Below are 18,561 nucleotides of genomic sequence, written 5' to 3' on the forward strand. Positions count from 1 at the left end.
AGGCAGAGGACTCCGGAGTGGTGGCAGTACCGTCGCACGCCGTCGCCCATCCCTCCCGTACGAGATACGGTACCACCTGCGGACCCAGGCCGCATGGATGCTACCCCCCTTGTCCTGTCGTCAGCCAATTACAAAACCAATGCAATCCGCAAGGGCGACAGTGAATTCCACGTCCTGTCGAATTTTCCTTTGCATGCCGTCCGTCAAAATGTCCGAGAATTGAAAAAGCAAAAAAGGAAAAAAAAAATGAAAAGAGGGAAAAAAATAAACAAATAAACCACCACACGAAAAAATGAATCTACTGAGTTTACCTCCGCCCATGGATTAACTCCGTAGTCGCCGGTGCTATCTTGGGAGTGCTACTCCGTAATCTGGAATGTTATTCTTAGAGTCGCTAAAGCGAAAAGACCGCCAGTGGCGCTGTCAAGAAGGAACTATTGCTTTGCTACCGCCAGTATTGTCCGAATCGTGCGCTCTCGTCGCCACCGTACTAATCCAGGCCCAACTTTCTGGCAAACCCGACTAGCCGAGGCGAAGGTTTTGGTCACAACTTAACACCCTCCAGATGTGCATCCGGACCGGGCTTTTACCGGGATTCCCATGAAATTGGGGGCCCGCATGCAGGGCACTAGTCCCGACTAGGGCGATTAGTTTAATTTGCCCCCGCTGCTCGGGTTTTCATTGGTGATCGCTCCACTCCCTTGGTCGTCCGGAGGTGCCCTAGTGGGTGTATGGATGTGGTACGGATGGTATTTGGGGCCCTCGTGGATTTTCCACTCCCCTTGTGCAGGGTCGGGGGTCCGTCCCTACGGAGTATCTAATTCTTGCCTTCCTGCCTTTGCCTAGTACCTGCAGTAGGCAGTAGGTAGCTCGCTGTAGACCCTCCTACCAAACCCGGTAGTATACATAGACTCGCCTTTCCCCCCCCAAAAACCCTTCCTTCTTCTTCCTTTCGCTCCTTCCCTGTCACCTCTCCTCCCACGCCCTCGTCTATCCTTCGAGTACATTGTTCCCCACCTTTACATTCCTTTTAATCATTGCTCGATCTTGTTGAATTCAACGTCCTTCCTTCACATCGTCTCTTGGATTCATCATCCCACAGTTATCCCCATTACTGTACATCATATCATACATAATTCCCGCTTGTCAATAACTTGTCCGGGCCTGCTCGATAAACACCTCCCGACCTCATCATCTAATCGCTTACTTTGTTTGGATTAAACCATACCACATTCCTCTGCAACAATGCGTTCGTCGATCTTCTACTTGACCCTCAGTGCCATTGCGACCCTTGCGGCCGCCGCTGCCGACAAGGCCAACCCTTTCAATATCCCCGCCGATGGATATTCCTTCAAGGCCGGCGAGCCCACCACTCTGAAGTGGAACCCGACCACCAGCGGAACCGTGACCTTGCGTCTGCAATGGGGTGGCGTCCTGACCCCGAACTCGGGCACCGCGATTGCTAGTGAGTCGTCCTTCTATGCTGGCCTCTGCGCCGCATGCTTGAGTTTGTATACTGACAAATTCACCAGAGAGCATCGACAACTCGGGCAGCTTCACCTGGACTCCTTCGTCCGATCTTGCCGCCCAGCCCGATTACACCGTTGAGATTATCTCGGACGACGACACCAGCGAGGTCAACTATCTTCCTCGTTTCGTTGTCGCCGGTGCCACCGGCTCGGCGACCAAGACCACCGCGGCGTCGACTACCTCTGCCACCACGACCGAGGCTTCCACCACTACCTCGTCGAGCGAGAAGACTACCAGCACCTCCGGCACCTCCAGCACCTCCAGCGCCTCCAAGACCGAGACCCCGACCACCTTGTCGACGGCGACTAGCACCGGCTCCAGCACTTCCACCAAGACCGGTTCTGGCGGCGAGGGATCGGCTAGTTCGACCGGTTCTGCGACTGGCTCCTCGAGCGCCGCCGCCTCCAGCACCAGCGCACAGGCTTCGAGCACCAACAGCGCTACTGCCAGCGCCTCCGAAACCGTGGTGCCTAACACGAATGCCGGCACGACCACCCGGGTTTCTGGTGCCATGATGGCCCTTGTTCTGGCCGGTGTTGCCGTCTTCTAAACTCCCCACTTGATGTTATCTGCTCTCTGGGTTTGATTTTCTTCTGAATCGCATGGTTATGATCCGGTTGCCTTCTATATATCGCTTCTACGTCTTCTCTTCTTATGCCCCCTCATTCTTCTTCTTCCACAGCCTTTCGCTTCATATTCCCCCGTTGTCTGAGTGAACGAGCTCCGCAGTTCCTCGGGCCTTTCGACGTTTTTATTTTTTTTTTTCTTTCATTGTTTGCCTCGGAAAGCAACGCATTCTATTCCTTCTGGAAGTCTTCTTTTTTCGGGCCCTGCATTCGATTTGGATTGCATTCCCGCCTATTGCCATTACCATTATTATTATTTCTGGAACGCCGCGGATTGAAGGACGGACGGGTTGGATCCGCCGGCTTTTGTACGGTTATGTACTACTACTATGTAGATATGTGGACTCTCTGTAATGACCGATCAGTGTCGAGCATGCAAGAACAATACAATTAATGACAACGATCTTCTACGTTGGATCAGCACGATATCGGAGATGACGACTGGATAGGGCGTAGTCGAGAGGGAATGGATCAGCCCAGCAGTGGAGGGCCGTGAGCTCGGTAATGGGAACTGGAGCGAGTGAAGATAAGTTTTTCATTTAAGTTGTTTGTTTGCGTGGATCCTCCGAGCGCCGTTAGCAGGGATCCACCCGAGGGGAAGGAGTCCGAGGCCAATCACAGGGCGGTCGAGGGGAAATTAAACGGCGGTTCTGGAGGTCTGGCCCCCGAGCGACAAATAACGCCGGTCTTGGGTAAAGTAAGGGCCAGGCGGATTGGACCATCCTGCGTAATTTCTCTCGGAGAGGGACCCAGGGCAAATAAATAAATAAATAAATAAAATAAAAGAAAGAAATATTTCCTCCGTAACGTACCTTAGGTAAGGTACCGTACCGTCCCAATGACAGGGTGTCGGTCAGCTCGATTGTTGGTTGGTGGGTGCTCCGCGATGATCCTGAGGGGAAAGGGAGGGAAAGAAAAAAAGGGGGACCACTTTTAGTCTTTCAGCCACTTAGTGTGGGATGATAACGGTAGACTTACCCGACTTCATCCTTTCCTTCTTCCTTTGTGGAGGGAAACACGAGCCAATCACCCCCAATCGATCATCGCTGCGTCCTCTGCTCTGACTTCAGTCCGTCTCGGCAGTCCGCGAGAAAGGGGGAAGAGTCGAGAGGGAGGTGCCCCGTAAGATTGTGATAAACTCCAAGAACTGGGGCAATGGGCGATGATCGGCATGAGGGATGGATGACCGTCGAACCGGAGTGGCCTTATCAGCTTGGGGTATCTCCTCTCGAGTCTTGACTAGCGTCTCTGGCCGCTGGCGTCGAGTATCGCCTCCGTAGATGATACCGGATCCCGTAGGGAGCCGGGCAGGTGCCAGGGAGTCAGGGACTACTAGATGGCTAAGGTACCTACCTACCTACCTAGTAGTATCTACTGCGTACGGCGTAATGTCCATCCGGACTAGGCCGAACTGCTCACGTCCTTACTTGACCTAGTAATGGTCTAGTACGGACCTACGGCGTAGTGCGTAGGTAGCTGCCTTGGAAGCGAACAACGCCGGGGTTCAGGGTGAAAGAGGCATGTTGTCCCGTGAGCTCGCAATCATTTCGAAAGTGGTGGTTAGATATCGAACTAGACCCTGTCCGAGTCTTGATTGATTGATTTCTGAGTAACGTAGACCGATCGAGAAGTGATGCATGCGTGCATGCAAGATGGCATCTCGACAGGTTGCACGACGGGAGCCCCGCGTAACGTCGTGAGCTGCGGTAGGTACCCGACAGAGGGCAAACGATGCCGCTTCCCTGCTTGAAAGGGTGGTCTTGATCGACGGCAGCGTGGAAATAAGTAACTGGTCCGTACGAGCGGAGAAAGGAGTGGGAGATGCATGTGAAGACAGGAGCGTCGTCCTTGCGTCGTCCCGTTTCGGTGACAGGCTACGGGATACACTATATAGGCAGTGCGGACTCGGTATGAGGGCGACCTACGGACCTCTCTTCGTATATACACCTTGACAAAGTAACGCTAGGTTGAATATGCTGAATTGAAAAATGAAGTGCCTAGGTATAGATCTGATACAAATGAGGTTCAGTGAATCGACAAGGCTCATATATACTCCTGTATGAACATAGACAATCTGGGTCTATAGATGACGAGAGAATTAGAGCCGACTCATTGGGACGCGGCCCACTGGGGACAGACGCGCTGGAGATACTTCATGAATTTCCAGAAGCCGACGGCGTGTTCGACGTTGCCATGCGGATCGACGACCCGTTCAGGAAAGGCGATGCCTGCGCCATGGAGGCCCGGAACCGGTCGTCCTTTCCCGTCATGGAAGCCGCCCGATTCCGAGTCGAACTCCAACTGCAAAGACTCGCCGTCGACAGACAACTCGGGCAACGGATCCCGGGTGAATCCGACGGCCTGGACGAAATGCGAGCACGACGGCAAGTGCTGCTTATACTGCGCCATCTCTTGGCCTCCCCCGCAGTCCACCTTCGTGATGAACCGGCCCGCTTCGGACTGGGGTAGCTGCTCGTCCTCCAATTGCTGGCGAGCAAAGTCCGCCGCTAGACCCTTGAGACCCGTGTTGTCTCGGAGGATCCAGCCATCCATGTACTCGGCATACCGGAGTGGATGGCGAGTGAACCACTTCACTCGTAGCTGGGGGTGTGTGCTGCGAGCCAATTCTACCAGGTTGAGGAGGGCAAGAATGGCACTATGAGAAGCCCCGACGACCGCGACCGTCTGGGGTATATCGCGGGGGAGGTACGTGACAAGATCACTGGGTTTCAGAACTACATCTAGGTCCAGTCTCCGGATATCGAGTCCAGAAACGGGCATCGAGACCTGCGACGGCGACGATCCTGTGCAAAAGATAAGTCGTGGTGTGGCCACCTCGAACTCGTCGAGAGAGTCTCGACGCATGATCCGCACGGTCCACATCGACGTCTGGTGCAGAGATTAGCCACCGAAATTACAGCATGTCACCAAGTTCCGGGGATTCTTTCGGAACGGTTGAACTGACATTTTCAGCCAAATTGGCGGCAGTGACAACTCCCCGATAGGCCATCACCTGATCCATTTTTACGATGCCGTCCGACAGACCCTTGAGCATATCCGCAGCATGGTGCAGATGGCAGGTTTTCTCCTGGTCAAGTTTGGCCATCGTCGAGAATGGACTGGGAATGCGGGTGTTGTTGATGACGGAACGAAATGGTTGAACCGCGGTGGCATATGCTTGAAATAGCGACACTTTGGTGTTGCTGGGTTGATTCAACGCACGTCAGCCGAGAGCGCTCCTCATCCGACGCCCTGCAATATCACAGGCGGCCGGAACGAGGACACACTCACCTAGGAACTTCTCGGTATTTGCGGTTGACTCGACCCCCTTGGAAGATCGGGTCAATCCAGGCAACTTTCCCTCCTAGTTGCTCCAGCAAATTCCCCACGACAGCCAAGCCGGCGGGGCCGGCTCCCACAACGACTGCACTGCAATTTTGAGGAGAATTCATGGTTTTCGAGGCGATCTGGCGCGTAGAATGGGCTGTATTTGGGAGAAACGGAACAGCGAGAGACGAGAAAGATGGCCACAAGAATCTAGGGCGCCGTGCTGGAGCGGTGAAAACACCGCTGACGAGGACGGACATCGCAGGGGGGTTTTAACGGGAGCCAAGGAGGTGCTTTGGGGCGCTGCAGCAAAAGCACGGCGTTATTCTCGGCGAAACAGGCTAATGGGCGTCATTGTGCTCGCCTGGACGGGAGGGGCAGAACGAGAGGAATTCAAGCAGGCGGACGGAACGGGGCGAATGACCGTCGCGCGGGCAAGTCGTGCGCGCACTCGGGCGAGAGAGTCGGCGAAGTGCGCGATAAACCACTCTCCTCTAGGTCAGGCGATAGACATCCAGAACTCGCCCGTATTCGTCCGGCGGCCTTCAGTCCATCGTTGCCAGACCGACTGTTGCGCAACCGACGCATCCTGCCCCACTCATCGAGCCTGGGAAAATCCCTGGTGCGCTTTCCGTCGGAGATCGCTCTGGCTGCGTTTGGCCGCGTGCTCGGGGAACTGGGCGAAGGTTGAACGGCGACATGACGGGGGAGAAGGAGACGAACAAAGGCCAGAACAAACGACCGTTGTGCCCCAGAGCCGTCGAGGATCACATCTTGTGCTTTTCTTCGAGCAAAAACAGAGGCAGTTGGCGTCGAGGACGACGGGCTCCTTATATTGCAGCCCCGACGAGACGATCGGGTGGTCTTGGCGAAATTGCGTGATTTCGCAGCCTGAACGCCCAGGCCTCCTCGTGCCCTTCCCGATCCGGTAACCCTGTCGCTGCCCTAATCTACAGGCACGCATTTCGTTGGTCATCCTTGTTCATGTTGGATTCTGGCTGTTACGGAGTATTCTACCCTCTGTACATTGTATATGTACTGGCTGATAGGCCCTGGCTCTTATACCGCCCAGAACACTCGCACCGACACTTGCTCCACATAGTTCGTCCATCCTCCATATCGAGCTCGTCCCCAGACGGAAATCGCATCGCCCAGCCCCAATGTGCAGACTTGGCTACCATCCAGCGTGGCCCGTCCCCGTCCCTGAGCACGTTCGATCTCCTCGGCCTCCGCGGAGTCGGCCGGGATGCGGTCGAGATAGTGCCAGGTGATCGTGTATTCCTCGGCGTCCCTCACATACGTCCGATTCGATTGCAGCTTGCAGCTACTTGGGTTTAGAAGGGGATGGCCGGCTCTTAATCGGATCCCATCATCCCCTACTTCTGGAAGCGTCGAGGCCTCTGCTGGGGTGCCCTCATGTGCAGAGTGGACCACTTCGACATCAAACCAGGTATTGGATCCCTGAAATGGACTGCGATCTGCTCGACGACCACCACCCCAGCCTTGATCATGAGAACGGACAAAGAAGATAATCTTCCGACATGGGTGGATCGTCCGATGCGGGAGTAGTTTTGGCGACGGGCTGCCCAGCGTCTAAGAGGCTGTTAGACATAAACCGAGAGGAAGATAGACACTGTCCCAGCAAGACAGACACTGCATGAAACGAAGGGAGATATTTTACCTTCTCATCATAGCATAACGGACTTGTTCTCACGAGCACTTGATCCCCGTCTTGTCGTATGATTCGTTGTCCTCGCATCTCCGATACCACCGAAGCCCAATACTCGGCCGCATCCACAATCATATCCACAATTTCCAGAGGCAACCCTCCTGGCACTACCTTCCATCGCAGGATATGCCGGGTTTTGAGAACATCGTAGAGGTCCGGAAAATACGGCTCTTCAATCTCCTGCTCGGTGGCATGTGGTTCCTCAGCACCAGGGGAAGACTCATTGGTAGAAGGTGACCTTCTTTGGATGCGAAATCGATTCATAGCCGATGAGACCATAGGGAGCATCATCTACCGCGATAGGTGACTTTTGACAGGATACCACTTCTAGAGCTGTGGACCACGGTTAAGCCACGGAGCTTTGCGAAGGCCCCCGCAGACGCGGTGTAATTATGCTTATTCAGGTGACGAGCCCGCGAGCCTGATATCTCGCCGAGTGAGCCAATGGATAAAAACCGGAGAACGCGGGTGTCTGTAGAATCGAGGGATGGGGTAAGCTGGCGAGATGAAGGCAATCTGGAGGTTTCCGCACCCCCGCGCTCCGGGCGGAACTCAAGGTGGCTGAAGATTGCGGTACTTTGATGGCTGCCTATCGACTGAAAAGCGTGGCCAGCTTGATGGTCCTCCAAATGTGACTCAGAAGGCAGGATTCATCTCTAACATAAGCTAAAAAGGAGGTAATGTGCCAATGCCACCCTTTTGATTCATTGTTTGGCCCCTCTGCCTGTTGCACCGATGACGTCATTATATGGATCGTTATTCAACAGTACAAGGAATTTGTTTACGCGCCGAATCCTCTGGATATTGTATTGATGATGTTCTAGGCGCTCAATACTTTTGACCGAAAATACATACAGAAAAAGAAAAAAAAATACTAGACCATACTGATATCACTTGTTCTCCATTTTGCCTTTACGCCCACCGGCCGCTTTGTAGGCCGCTGCCCGCTGACTGCTCCGGTTTTTCGGCTTGCCTTTAGAACCACGGCTCTTGGTCTTGACTCGGATACGAGACGAGCCATCGTCAGTCGCGCGGTGACCCTCGAATACCATGGAGTTCTGCGAGATGGATTTCGTTGCGTCTGCCTTCACCTTGGCGGCCCCGGCCTTGCCGAACAGCCTACCGGCACGGCCCTGGAGCGTCTTATCGGAGTCCCGAAGTCTGGCGGGCGGAGCATTGTTGTCATCGCGTTTCTTCAACTGCTTCTTGGCCCGGGAAACCCGCAGCTTCCGTGGTAGCATGGGCGGGAATTGCTTTCCGTCCAGGAGGAGCGCCTCCTCCACGCAGTTTTGGTCGTAAAATTGCACATAGGCGAAGCCTTTGCCAACGCGGGTGGCACGGTCACGGATCACCCGAACGGACTCGACGTTGCCTCGGCTGGCCTCCCTCTCCTTGGAACGGGTCGTGTGGGCATTGAACGTCCGCCACAGACCTTCCTCGACATCGGCCGGGGCCTTCCTCTTCTTCTTTTTCTCCTCCTCATCCGGGTTGGTCTCGTGGTCGACGAAATCGAGGTTGCCGACGAAAACGCACCGTTTGTGGTCGGTTTGCGAGGGATGCGCGACGCTGTCGACACGCAGATGTCGGTCGAGGGTCACGGTGCCGTTCAGAGCTGCGGGGGCTTTCCGCGCAGCCTGTAGGGTGCTGTAGACAACGTAGGCATTGGTGCTGGGCGTGGTTTCGTCCATTAGTTCCTTTTGGGTGAAACTGGCTCGCTTGGGGAGATGCCCGCCGCCCGAAAAGGCCGTGGAGCGGAAACGGATCGATTCCACTTTATGGGGCCCCGTAGATTCAGGAAGCCCTGAGAGAAACGATCCGAGATGTTTCAAAAGGGTCTTCTTGGCGGTCTTAGACTTGATGGCCTCGTTCGAGACGTTGCCTAAGAAGACCGTTCGATTCGACTTCTCGATCTCTGGGGAGCCAGCATCTGCAGATTGGCTCTCGTGCTTCGGGAGGGCAATTTTGCCCTCGTTCTCGTCGGAGCTCTCTGCTTCATCTTGCGATTGCTCGGAAGACGAGTCGTCCTCGTCGCTACCTTCCTCCTCCTCTTCCTCTTCAACCTTCTGTCGCTTCGCCTTCTCCGAAAGACGTTTCTTCTCTTCCTTCTCCTCCTCCTTCGCTATGCGACGCATGTATGTCTCTTCGAGATCTTCTCCATTTGTCCTCTTGCGTTTCCGGTTGGGAGCTTCGGACGCTTCCACGGGCTCGGAAGCTTCCTGCATGACCTCGTCTTCCTCGGCCGACCCTGCCTCCTCATTTTCGGCGCTTTCATCGTCGAGAGTCTCGGCCTTTGACGTCGCAACGGGTGCCGGAACCTGGGGGGCTTTCACTGGACCCGCCTAGAGATTCGCAGATATCGTCAGCTAGAGCAATGGGCAAAGAGCGAAAACAAACTCACACTTTGCTCAAACAGCGAAGCCAAACTCGGATCCACAGAGGCCTTTCCGCTCAGGAAAGGAAGAGAGGCCTCAGTTTGGCCCGTTTGCGGAGCTTTCTCCGAGTGGGATTTGGATTTCTTGCCCATTTTGTATGAGGATGTGAAAAGAAGCCTTTGCGACTGTCAGTGCCAGCTAACCGGAAAAATAAAGAACCATTCAATCAATGAATGAGAATTGGTGGAAGTGTTACCTTTTTCTTTTCGACCTGATGGTTCTTTTTTTTTTTTCTTCCCTTCTTTTTTTGGGTCTTGGCGACGGAAGCCGATGGCGGTCACGTGGAAAATGCGACGGAGGGCAGTTGGAACATCACGAGGGCCTCACGTCCTGCCTCCGCCAAAGAAAACCCGATCCGCTGGAAATCGCAGTCGCCGACATGAGGAATGACAGACGATAATTTTTTCGAATTACCGCGACGTGCCTGCGCCTCGCGAAGGGTGAGCGACCGCAGCAGGCCGAGTCTCCAGGCGGTGAGGCGGGGGGAATAAAACCGGCAGAAGCGAGACGGGCGGAATGCCGCGTGACGCTCGGGCAGTCTCGCTCTTTGGCTCTTCGTCTCCCTCTCCTTCCCCTCTGCAACTGGCTGCGCTGAAGGCCTGCATGCTTGTTCCTGTTCGTTCCCATCGCTGAATTCCTCGCTTCTCGCTTTGTTCGACGTCGCCCGTGGAATTCCTCTTCCTCCTGACGTCAACGCCTTGCCTGTCCATGCCGCCCGTCTCCCGCAGTGCAGTCGTCGTATTACCCGCTTCGTGAAGTCCACCTCCTCCACCTCCCTCATCGCTGCTCGCTCGGTCCTCCCACTATAGGGCCGGTCGGTGTCGGTATACCAGAGGAGACCCGTTGATGCTGTTATACTGTGAGGGTTGTCTGGCCTATTTATACTCGCTCGATCAATTTTGAGCGTTGTTTCTGCGACCGCGGTGGCTACAGAAATCACGCTTGATCGCTTTCATCGCTGGGGGGTTTTTTTGCGGTTGGCGCATTGCTGACTGGTACGTTTTGCTCCGGTGTTCAAAATAGCTCATGGACCCATTCGATCTCTACGCGATAATGCCCTGCCTTCTGGCCCGGGGACCAGGACGTGAGAGCGAGAGTCGGGCCGGCGCAGTTCGCAGGGCCCAAGCCGGGAGCGATAACCCGTGAACGATTGATTGACTCTGGGGTGTGATCAAATCTCCGCACCGCCTTCTGCTGCTTCTCGCTCCTCTCCACGCTCAACGCCTGTCGTCGGGTTTTCCCCTAGATTCAATTTTGATTTTTGATTTTCCTTTCTCTGAACACTCCCCTGATGTCTTCCCCTCACTCCCTCTGCCGCACCCAAATCCCTTTCGAATGTTCGGATCATGTTTGGTGCATCGTCATTAACTCGCTCTTCGATTAACTTAGGTTTTGCTCCGACCACACCTTCACCTTAGCCGTTGATTTTTTTTCTTTCTTTACAAGCCGATTATTTTCCCGCCTATTCCTCCCTCCTCGCACGTCGCCTTTATATAAAAAAATCCCCCCTCAACTTCCTGCGCACCACTCTCCATTACTCATGGAGGTGGCCGAGAGCAGAGATGCCAATTCCGTTGGTCCGCCAACTGGGGCCGACTCTGCCGCCACCAATGGCGAACAAAATCCCTATTTAGATGATTCGCTTATTGATGATGACGGACGATCGAGTAGTCTGAGTGAAATCGATGATCTCTCCGAGAACATTCCGTCCGATTACGAGTCTCCGAAGCCAGAGCAAACAGCCCCGGACGACTCCGAGGCGGAAACCGAGCGGATTGAGGATTCTCCTAACAATCTTCGCTCGAGAACAAACATTGTCGTGAGCGCAGGCAATTGCGGACCTAGCCCCAGCAAGTTGGCCCAGTCGACCACGTACGATGACGTCGAAGACGATGACGAACAAGTGGCCGATGATTCTCCCAGCAAGCCTCGCTCGAAAAGCAACCGGGTCGCCGAGCCCGCTGACGAAATTCCCAGCGTGGAAGATTCCACTCTTTCGGAAGGGTTCAATAAGAAGCGGAAACGGCTCGAGTCCGGGGACGACGTGAGCGCTGAGATTGACGAAGAAGATGAACCTCCTCTGAAGCGTCGCGGCTCCGTGAAGAGCGAACTAAGCGATCCGCCGGCGGAAGACATTGCGCTGTCTCCCGAACCCGTGGAAGAATCCACGAAACCCAACGAGGATGACACCCCTGCTGATGACGTACCTGAATCAGACCTGCCCGCACCTCCAGCCAAAGGTAAAAAGGCGAAGAAGGGCAAACGAAAAACAAGGAAGACTCGAGATGCCGACGAAGAAGTGGACGGTGCCGCTGAAACCGGAGCCGAAGGTGGCGCCGACGATAACCTGGGAGATGACGATGCAGAGCGTGGAGAAGAAGCAGACGACGGTGAAGCAGCTGCCAAGCTCGAAGAAGAATGTAAGCTATGGCGCTCGTCCCCTATACTAGCTGCCTCGCGCGGCTGCTGACATTGTTGCACAGCGGCGAAAAAGATGTCTGCCATGGAATCGCTGGCGGTTCTGGAACGTGAATTTGCAACCCTACGTGACAAGTGAGTATTCGCTTTCTGGTTTCGTCGGATGAACCTCGGATTATTAATGGAGCTTCCAGGATCTATGACGAGCGAATTTCCAAGTTGAATCGGGAACTGGAAATGCTAAGCGGCCCCAACCCAACACATCCGGAATTCTTGCGGCAGCTTGAATGTGTTCAGCGATATCGGGATGCTAAGATCAACTACGAACACACATTGTTCCAGTACCGAATAAAAACTCTCTTGAACAAGAGCTTAGCAGAGCGGGCCCAATCCCACAGCAGTTACTTCCAACGGGCACGCGATATCCGCGAAAGACACTCGAGCTCCATCAGCAAGCAGTTTTACTCCATCCAACATGATCGATTCAAGACCGACGAGGTCAGCCCGCAGCATTACATTCCGTTTCCTACCCGACGTTCGCAGCAGATCGCCCAGCAGACTGCGTACAACCAGGAAGTATCAGTCATGGCCGGTGTCGCAAAATACGTTGGCTTTCCGGCGGCGCCTTCGCTGCCTGCCGCACGTCCCACCGAGCTCGAGGATGATTTGGAGAAGATGGGCGTAAGTTTGTTCTATTCCTTGTCCCAACCACTGGAACTGGCGAGTTGAGTCTGACACTTGTGCGCAGATTTCTATTGAGACCAGATTCCCTGTCACTCAGCCTCAGACAAATGCCCCTCCACGTGGAACGATGTCGGCCATGTCCTCGAATGCCTTCCGCGCCGCTGAGGAGGCATTCTTGGAACAGACTCCTTGGGCAAATCCGCAGCATCCGATCCATCACCATCACCATCACCACCATCCACAACAACAGCATCAGCAGCAGCAAATACCCCAACGACCCCAAAGTCGAGTGTTTGAGGACTCGCGGGCCCCTGCGTACACAACTCCAGCGGCCCAGAAGCGAGTCGTGGACATCAATGCGCCTAATGGATCGGCTTCTACAATTGCAGAGAACTTGTCGGCTGCGAATTCCTCAACAAATAATACCCCATACGGCACAGAACAGGAACCACCGCATCAAAAACTCGGGCCATTTGGAAATCCCGAGTATGATCCTGACCGACGGACTGGATTTCGATCGCTAAGCTCCTCACCACTTGATGTACGAAAACCACAGCCGTCTGCATATGGTGGCACCGTCGATCATCGATCGCCTCAAGGGGCCTCGCGCAATGCTTATTCCCCAACCCCTGCACGACTTGGTCTCTTCCACTCAACGGGTCCGAACTCCTCGCCTCCCCTAGCAACAAAACCGGTCAATTCAATGCATCAATCAGCGGGGATACTAGGCGGGTCAGGCTCGAATTCCATGGCAGCCCGATAGCAAGTCCCATATAAAAAACGTCTTGACACTGCACATTTGCTCTTTTTTTTAGGGATGGGTCCTTTCTCTTTCTTTCTCCCTGTACAGGGTCCAAACAGGTGTTGTAGAAGCCTTTTCTCTTTTTTCTCTTTCTAATGTATGTACGGCTTGGCATGTATGACTGGAAACAGAGAGATGAACAAAGCTAGCCTTTTTATTATTTCTTTTTGTCTTTTGAGATATGTGAATATGGGCGAACGGATGCATTGGAGCTTTGTTTTCTTTTTTTGATTCAATAATTACCCATCACTTATGGTGTTTTCTTTTTGCTCTACTCTCGAATCATGATACATATTTATCTACCCGACACAGTGCCCGTCCTGTCCTGTCCATTGATTATCATTTTCATGTGCCATTTTCTGTGTCTTTGGCTGTCTTCCCTATTTTGTCTCTTCGGTGAGTTGAGTTTGCATAGGAAGGCTTAGAATAGAATTGAGGTCTCGCTTGTAATATGCCACAGGGGCTTTGTTTTTGTTGTATCTTGTACAGAGTATGTCATCCTTTGATAGTTTAAATTCGGGAGGTGGAATTGATACTACTATAAGAGGACGACTGGCTGGTCCTATTCCAAATACACATACATACACGTTCACGGTCACGGACCCGGACCAAGAGAAAAAAAGGAACTCCTTTCACGCCTTTGTATCCATCAAGTAACCAGTCCCCTGGAGGTAGGTAGGCAACTAAGGAAGAGCATCGCAGAAAAGAAAGAGCTGATAGATAGGTAGGTGGTATCATCAACCGAGTCTGCTTAAAGTACATGGGGTCGATTGGTTTATCACGATAGAGGCAACCGGACAGATTAGAGAAGATCATTGTATGGAAGGATGGGACCCTTCGCGTCGGTTTTCATGGCAGGGAGAAGACAGAAATTTAGGAAGCGGCGGCGTTTGATGATTGCTGCGCGGTGCTCTCTGAGGCGGGGGGTTCTGTGGTGCTGTTGCTGCTTTCCTGTGGGACTGAACGGGTCGCAAGGGTGGATTGTTGACCGGGTTGGGAGTAGCCCTTCTGTGGACGCCATTTAGCAAGGACTTTACCGGCTGCTGGTCGAGATTCCTCGTCTGGGATCAATTGGTTAGTACGAAGGGTCCCAAATAAACACGGAAGTTAGGAAACGCACAGGTCTGATAGACTTCTTCTAGAGTAGTCAGGCACATTTCTCGGGCGGGAGGCCGGAAGAGAATTAGGTATCTGATCCAGGGGTTAGCTCGTCATAGACAGGTGGATGGAAAATTATAGAAATGGGGCCAGAGAGGAGACGAACTGTAGGGAGTGGACGCAAAGATTGACTCTCTCGGGGTCCTTGGCCAGGCTAGCCACGCGCTGTGTGATGGGGATGGTCACTTCGGGGATCTCGCTCAAAAAGCGAATGAAGATCTTGGTGTCGCGCGAATCTAGATACGGCAGGATACCGTCCAGGAGCCGTAGGACCCAGCGGTCGTAGTGTATCGGGACCGACGTCTCTTCGTCGTCGTCGGTTCGCCGAGAGGCGGCGAACTTCATCTGAACACGATCGTTGTACCATTCCTCATTCAACCACATGATACCGACGTTCACCCGAGCCCTGAAATCTTCGAGGATGTACCGGTATAATGTTTCCCGGATGGAATCTGATATCGTCGGCTTCTTTTTCGAAGCATCCTCCTTCTTGGCTTGCACTTCTAGCCCCGCGGGCGATCTTGTTGCGAGTCGCGTGAGCAATGTCACCCAGGCATCTCGGTCGAAGGTGCTACCTGCTAGTCGCGCAAATCCCAATTGTTGTTGGGTCTTTCCTTTCGCCGCATTCGGTGCTGTATCGCTAGAGGCCAGCATACCAAAGACCCTCCCAACCGCGCTCCGTCCCACATCGGCTGCTTCGTCTTCACTCAATGGGGGAGGCTGAGGAAGGACAAATGGGCCCAGGGACACGAGATCGGGCTCATAGTCTGCTTCTTCCGCTAGGGCACCGGTCTCCTCAGGCGCGGGCTCAGGCACATCCATCGGCTGATATTCGGGCTCGTAGTCATCGTCTTCTTCCGCAGCAGGTTGCGATGATTGCTGTTTCTGAAGTGTCTGGTATCGTGTCCGTACGGCCTGAAAGCAGATTAGAAAGAAAGAGATGGGCATTGTTTGTTGCGGGTTGAACCTACATCGACAGCTTGGTTCAGCAAAGATTGGTCGACACGACCAAGAAGAGGGATGACGATCTTGACAAGCAGGTCGGCGGGTAGCTGCGTGACATCGAAGGATGACAGTCCGACATCTTCGGTAAGGGTGAAGAGTTGCGCGTAACTATTCGGCCCGGGAGGCATTGGAGGTATTTTCAACAGGGGTGGTGTTTCGGCATCGAGTCTCGCGCGTTTGGCATTGTCAAGGCCATCAGTGGGCTCAGATGGCGAAGTGCGCTTACGCGAGGTATCATCGACAGACTCCAAACGCGACTGCATCAAGCGATCCATGTAGTGCTGCATCTTCCCTGCAAGCGGATGACTGGGGTTTCTGGAGTGGGGGGTTAGAATCGCATTATCATCAAGAGATCGTTATGCGCCCTCACCTTTTCAATATGTTGATCATCAATGCTCTTGCGGTCCGTTCCATAGACTTCACGCCGACGCGAACGGTAGGAGTCACCGGAGAGCGGGCTTGCTTCGAGGGGAAAAAATTTAGAATGGCGTTGATGATTTTGTTTCCCACGGACTGTCGCGTTCGAACGAGAACCGAAAGACTGTTCAAGGTGGCATTCACTAGGAGGGGGTCACTGGACAAACGGTTAGCAGCGTATTCCCATTCTATCCAATGAAAGCGCCAGTGTTACCTCGACTCCTCCTGAAACACAGCCAAAAGACGGTCCAGCAAACCAGAAGCCTCAGCCTCCAGATTGGGCAGAGACAGAGTCGCATGATTCCGAGGGACGATGGCGAGGGAGGTTTCGTTTTGGTCCGGCCGCTAGGGAACGACTGTCAATAGCTTTTTCTACACCAACTCAGGGCTTCCTGGCACGTACTCTTGGGTCCGAGATTAAACCGTGGGTCTGCACCTGAACGACGCGCTGCACGAACTTGATACAGCAGAGTTTGACTGGGTAGAGGAAGCTGTCCCATCTGCGCAGGATTTCCTGCTTGATCGCGGTCATGTTCTCCCAGGCTTCTCGATCCCCCGGATGATTAATGCTGTGATAGATCATGCGTTAGCAGCTGCAGGGCCCATTCCACGGGTTCATCACCCGGAAGCCATCGCCTGCGTCTTGCAGCAGACATCTACGAAAGCTCCCCGGAGCGAACAGAAGCACAAGCGCTGGCTGGACCTACATATGCCTAAACACCAGCGGATACAAGCTGGCAGCGGTCTGCACTATATGTGTCAACGCCAATTGATCCCCTTCCGGCAGTAGCAATGTTTCCCGCATCGTTTGTAGCACATCCGCGGCCAACTGTTCCTTCTGGTCCGAAGCCAGCGCCGGACTGGCGAACGTTTCCGCTAAGAATTCGGCCCCCCATCGTCGCAACTCCAATCGCGCACGCGCACCGATAATCGGAAGAATGCCGTTCACGATTTGGGGATAGAAGGCGGCATCTCCGAGGACCAGATTGCGGGCGGCATTGAGCTGGGCGATCTGGTCGACCAGGTGGTTTTCGGGCTGGGCCATGACAAGGCCCTGTTCGACGCGGACAAGGTGAAAAGAAATTCGGAGACCGGAGGATTGAGGACGCGCAAGAGTCAACTGAAGACGAGAGAGAGGGGCAAAAGTCGACTACGGCGGAATGGACTTAAGGATCAAAGACAGGGCAAACAAGGCCGGCGTCTAAGAAGGTGCGACAAAGCACCGGTCATATACACAGATCAAGGCGGGTTGGGAAGGCGGAAGAAAGAATCACAAGAGAAAAGAAAAGAAAAGAAGGTCAATAGGTGGGGACCGGAAAGGTCCCGGAGAATAAAGGAGCAGGCAACAAAGAGAGAAAGGTTGAAAAGGCAAGACTACGGGGAGCGCGAGATGGAAGGATGGAAGGATGAATGAATGAATGAATGAACGAACGGCCGATGATGGACGACCGACCGGAGCCGCAGTTTGGCCGAGCCGGCAGTCACGGTACGCTCCCTCAATTTCGCCCGATGCGGAACTAATCGTCTTCTCGCTCTCGCTGTCTCCCCTTCGGACTGAACTTCGACCTCGACATCACAATGGCTAGCGGAATGTACGTTCGGACTGAGGATTGACCGGTTGATCCGCTCAACCAAGTCCCTCTGCCTCTCTTTCTATCCCGCATGTATGGCTTGACCGGAACTAATCAACCACGCAATTTCGCCCTCTCCAGTTTCAACTCCACCTACTACAATAAAGACGCGCGCCCTGGTGCCGCTCTCCTGCGTGCCCGTCGTCCTTATCTGTTCAAGAACGCCGCCACCGGACTTGCCCTCGTGGCGTTCACCATTGGTGTCTGTACGTTCACGATCCGACCTTCTACTCTTCATGGTCATTGGAGAGGATCCCCCGACAAGGCAATTTTTCTCCGACTCCGAATCGCTGCTAACAATCGGGTCTGAAAGATTCCTACACGATTCATGCTGTCGGCCAGGATGAGTTCTCCGACGTGAAAGTCCCCGAAACCCCCGCCTCGTCGCAATCCAAGAAGCAATAAGCATACCGCCGCCGTCTGGCTATGGACTCGAGGAAATTGCAACGGAGAGTTTGTTAAAATACTATCTCAGCTATGGTGTCACAAGGATATGGAGTATATTGGAGGACCTTGAATCGTTATCTCTTAGTTTGGGCTTCCGCACGGCATGGAGCAGGCAGAACGAGGTTTGGCTACTGGCAGTTCCCACTTCCAGACTATGGGAGTTACGAACCCCGGGGCGCATGGGGCTTTTCCGGAGCGCGACTGCTTCCAGGAAGTACGCAGTTGGAGGTCCGGCACGCTGCTTGTTCATGAGACCCTCCTCTCCGCCGAATCTGTTGGGCCTGGCATCATTTGTATATTAACCATTTTGAATAAGCGAAGATACCACCACCCTGCTCTAATCATGCGAAGCATT

General features: G+C 53.8%; 7 protein-coding genes across 7 annotated transcripts; 3 read left to right on the forward strand and 4 right to left on the reverse strand.

Annotated features, from left to right (window-relative positions):
- Positions 1–1,245: 1,245 nt before the first annotated feature.
- P170DRAFT_479281 (GPI anchored serine-threonine rich family protein) lies at positions 1,246–2,080 on the forward strand (the record flags this gene model as incomplete). Its single annotated transcript, XM_024853654.1, has 2 exons — positions 1,246–1,465; positions 1,533–2,080. The coding sequence occupies 2 exons, from the start codon at positions 1,246–1,248 to the stop codon at positions 2,078–2,080; spliced, it is 768 nt and encodes a 255-aa protein (XP_024700035.1).
- A 2,185-nt stretch (positions 2,081–4,265) lies between these two features.
- P170DRAFT_366344 (uncharacterized protein) lies at positions 4,266–5,608 on the reverse strand (the record flags this gene model as incomplete). Its single annotated transcript, XM_024844753.1, has 3 exons — positions 4,266–5,045; positions 5,122–5,359; positions 5,448–5,608. The coding sequence occupies 3 exons, from the start codon at positions 5,606–5,608 to the stop codon at positions 4,266–4,268; spliced, it is 1,179 nt and encodes a 392-aa protein (XP_024700036.1).
- Positions 5,609–6,448: 840 nt separating this feature from the next.
- P170DRAFT_439986 (uncharacterized protein) lies at positions 6,449–7,843 on the reverse strand. Its single transcript, XM_024849963.1, has 2 exons — positions 7,165–7,843; positions 6,449–7,076 (listed from the first exon to the last, which is right to left on the reverse strand). The coding sequence occupies exons 1-2, from the start codon at positions 7,489–7,491 to the stop codon at positions 6,543–6,545; spliced, it is 861 nt and encodes a 286-aa protein (XP_024700037.1). The 5' UTR covers positions 7,492–7,843; the 3' UTR covers positions 6,449–6,542.
- Positions 7,844–7,995: 152 nt separating this feature from the next.
- Positions 7,996–9,736, reverse strand: nop12 (rRNA-processing protein NOP12; the record flags this gene model as incomplete). Its single annotated transcript, XM_024845930.1, has 2 exons — positions 7,996–9,551; positions 9,611–9,736. The coding sequence occupies 2 exons, from the start codon at positions 9,734–9,736 to the stop codon at positions 8,103–8,105; spliced, it is 1,575 nt and encodes a 524-aa protein (XP_024700038.1). The 3' UTR covers positions 7,996–8,102.
- A 1,448-nt stretch (positions 9,737–11,184) lies between these two features.
- On the forward strand, positions 11,185–13,509 carry P170DRAFT_367060 (uncharacterized protein; the record flags this gene model as incomplete). The annotated part of the gene is made up of 4 exons (XM_024844786.1): positions 11,185–12,064; positions 12,128–12,197; positions 12,257–12,743; positions 12,811–13,509. The coding sequence occupies 4 exons, from the start codon at positions 11,185–11,187 to the stop codon at positions 13,507–13,509; spliced, it is 2,136 nt and encodes a 711-aa protein (XP_024700039.1).
- A 547-nt stretch (positions 13,510–14,056) lies between these two features.
- On the reverse strand, positions 14,057–17,525 carry P170DRAFT_439989 (RNA-processing protein PTA1). Its single transcript, XM_024849964.1, has 8 exons — positions 16,836–17,525; positions 16,532–16,697; positions 16,343–16,473; positions 16,082–16,285; positions 15,678–16,026; positions 14,813–15,621; positions 14,669–14,739; positions 14,057–14,609 (listed from the first exon to the last, which is right to left on the reverse strand). Exons 1-8 carry the CDS (start codon positions 17,171–17,173, stop codon positions 14,422–14,424), a joined length of 2,256 nt encoding a protein of 751 aa, XP_024700040.1. The 5' UTR covers positions 17,174–17,525; the 3' UTR covers positions 14,057–14,421.
- A 128-nt stretch (positions 17,526–17,653) lies between these two features.
- Positions 17,654–18,557, forward strand: P170DRAFT_439990 (uncharacterized protein). Its single transcript, XM_024849965.1, has 3 exons — positions 17,654–17,720; positions 17,841–17,965; positions 18,073–18,557. Exons 1-3 carry the CDS (start codon positions 17,707–17,709, stop codon positions 18,162–18,164), a joined length of 231 nt encoding a protein of 76 aa, XP_024700041.1. The 5' UTR covers positions 17,654–17,706; the 3' UTR covers positions 18,165–18,557.
- Positions 18,558–18,561: the final 4 nt, after the last annotated feature.

Source organism: Aspergillus steynii, assembly GCF_002849105.1.
Source record: "Aspergillus steynii IBT 23096 chromosome Unknown P170scaffold_8, whole genome shotgun sequence".
Classification (NCBI taxonomy): Eukaryota; Fungi; Ascomycota; class Eurotiomycetes; order Eurotiales; family Aspergillaceae; genus Aspergillus; species Aspergillus steynii.

Coding starts and splice junctions, on each gene's coding strand:
- P170DRAFT_439989 (XM_024849964.1), bottom strand. CDS start 17,173: ATGGCCCAGCCCGAAAACCACCTGGTCGACCAGATCGCCCAGCTCAAT. Junction 16,027..16,081: donor ATGATCAACATATTGAAAAG/GTGAGGGCGCAT, acceptor CCCCCACTCCAG/AAACCCCAGTCATCCGCTTG. Junction 14,610..14,668: donor AGAAGAAGTCTATCAGACCT/GTGCGTTTCCTA, acceptor AATTGATCCCAG/ACGAGGAATCTCGACCAGCA.
- P170DRAFT_439990 (XM_024849965.1), top strand. Junction 17,966..18,072: donor GGCGTTCACCATTGGTGTCT/GTACGTTCACGA, acceptor CGGGTCTGAAAG/ATTCCTACACGATTCATGCT.
- P170DRAFT_439986 (XM_024849963.1), bottom strand. CDS start 7,491: ATGGTCTCATCGGCTATGAATCGATTTCGCATCCAAAGAAGGTCACCT. Junction 7,077..7,164: donor CGTTATGCTATGATGAGAAG/GTAAAATATCTC, acceptor ACAGCCTCTTAG/ACGCTGGGCAGCCCGTCGCC.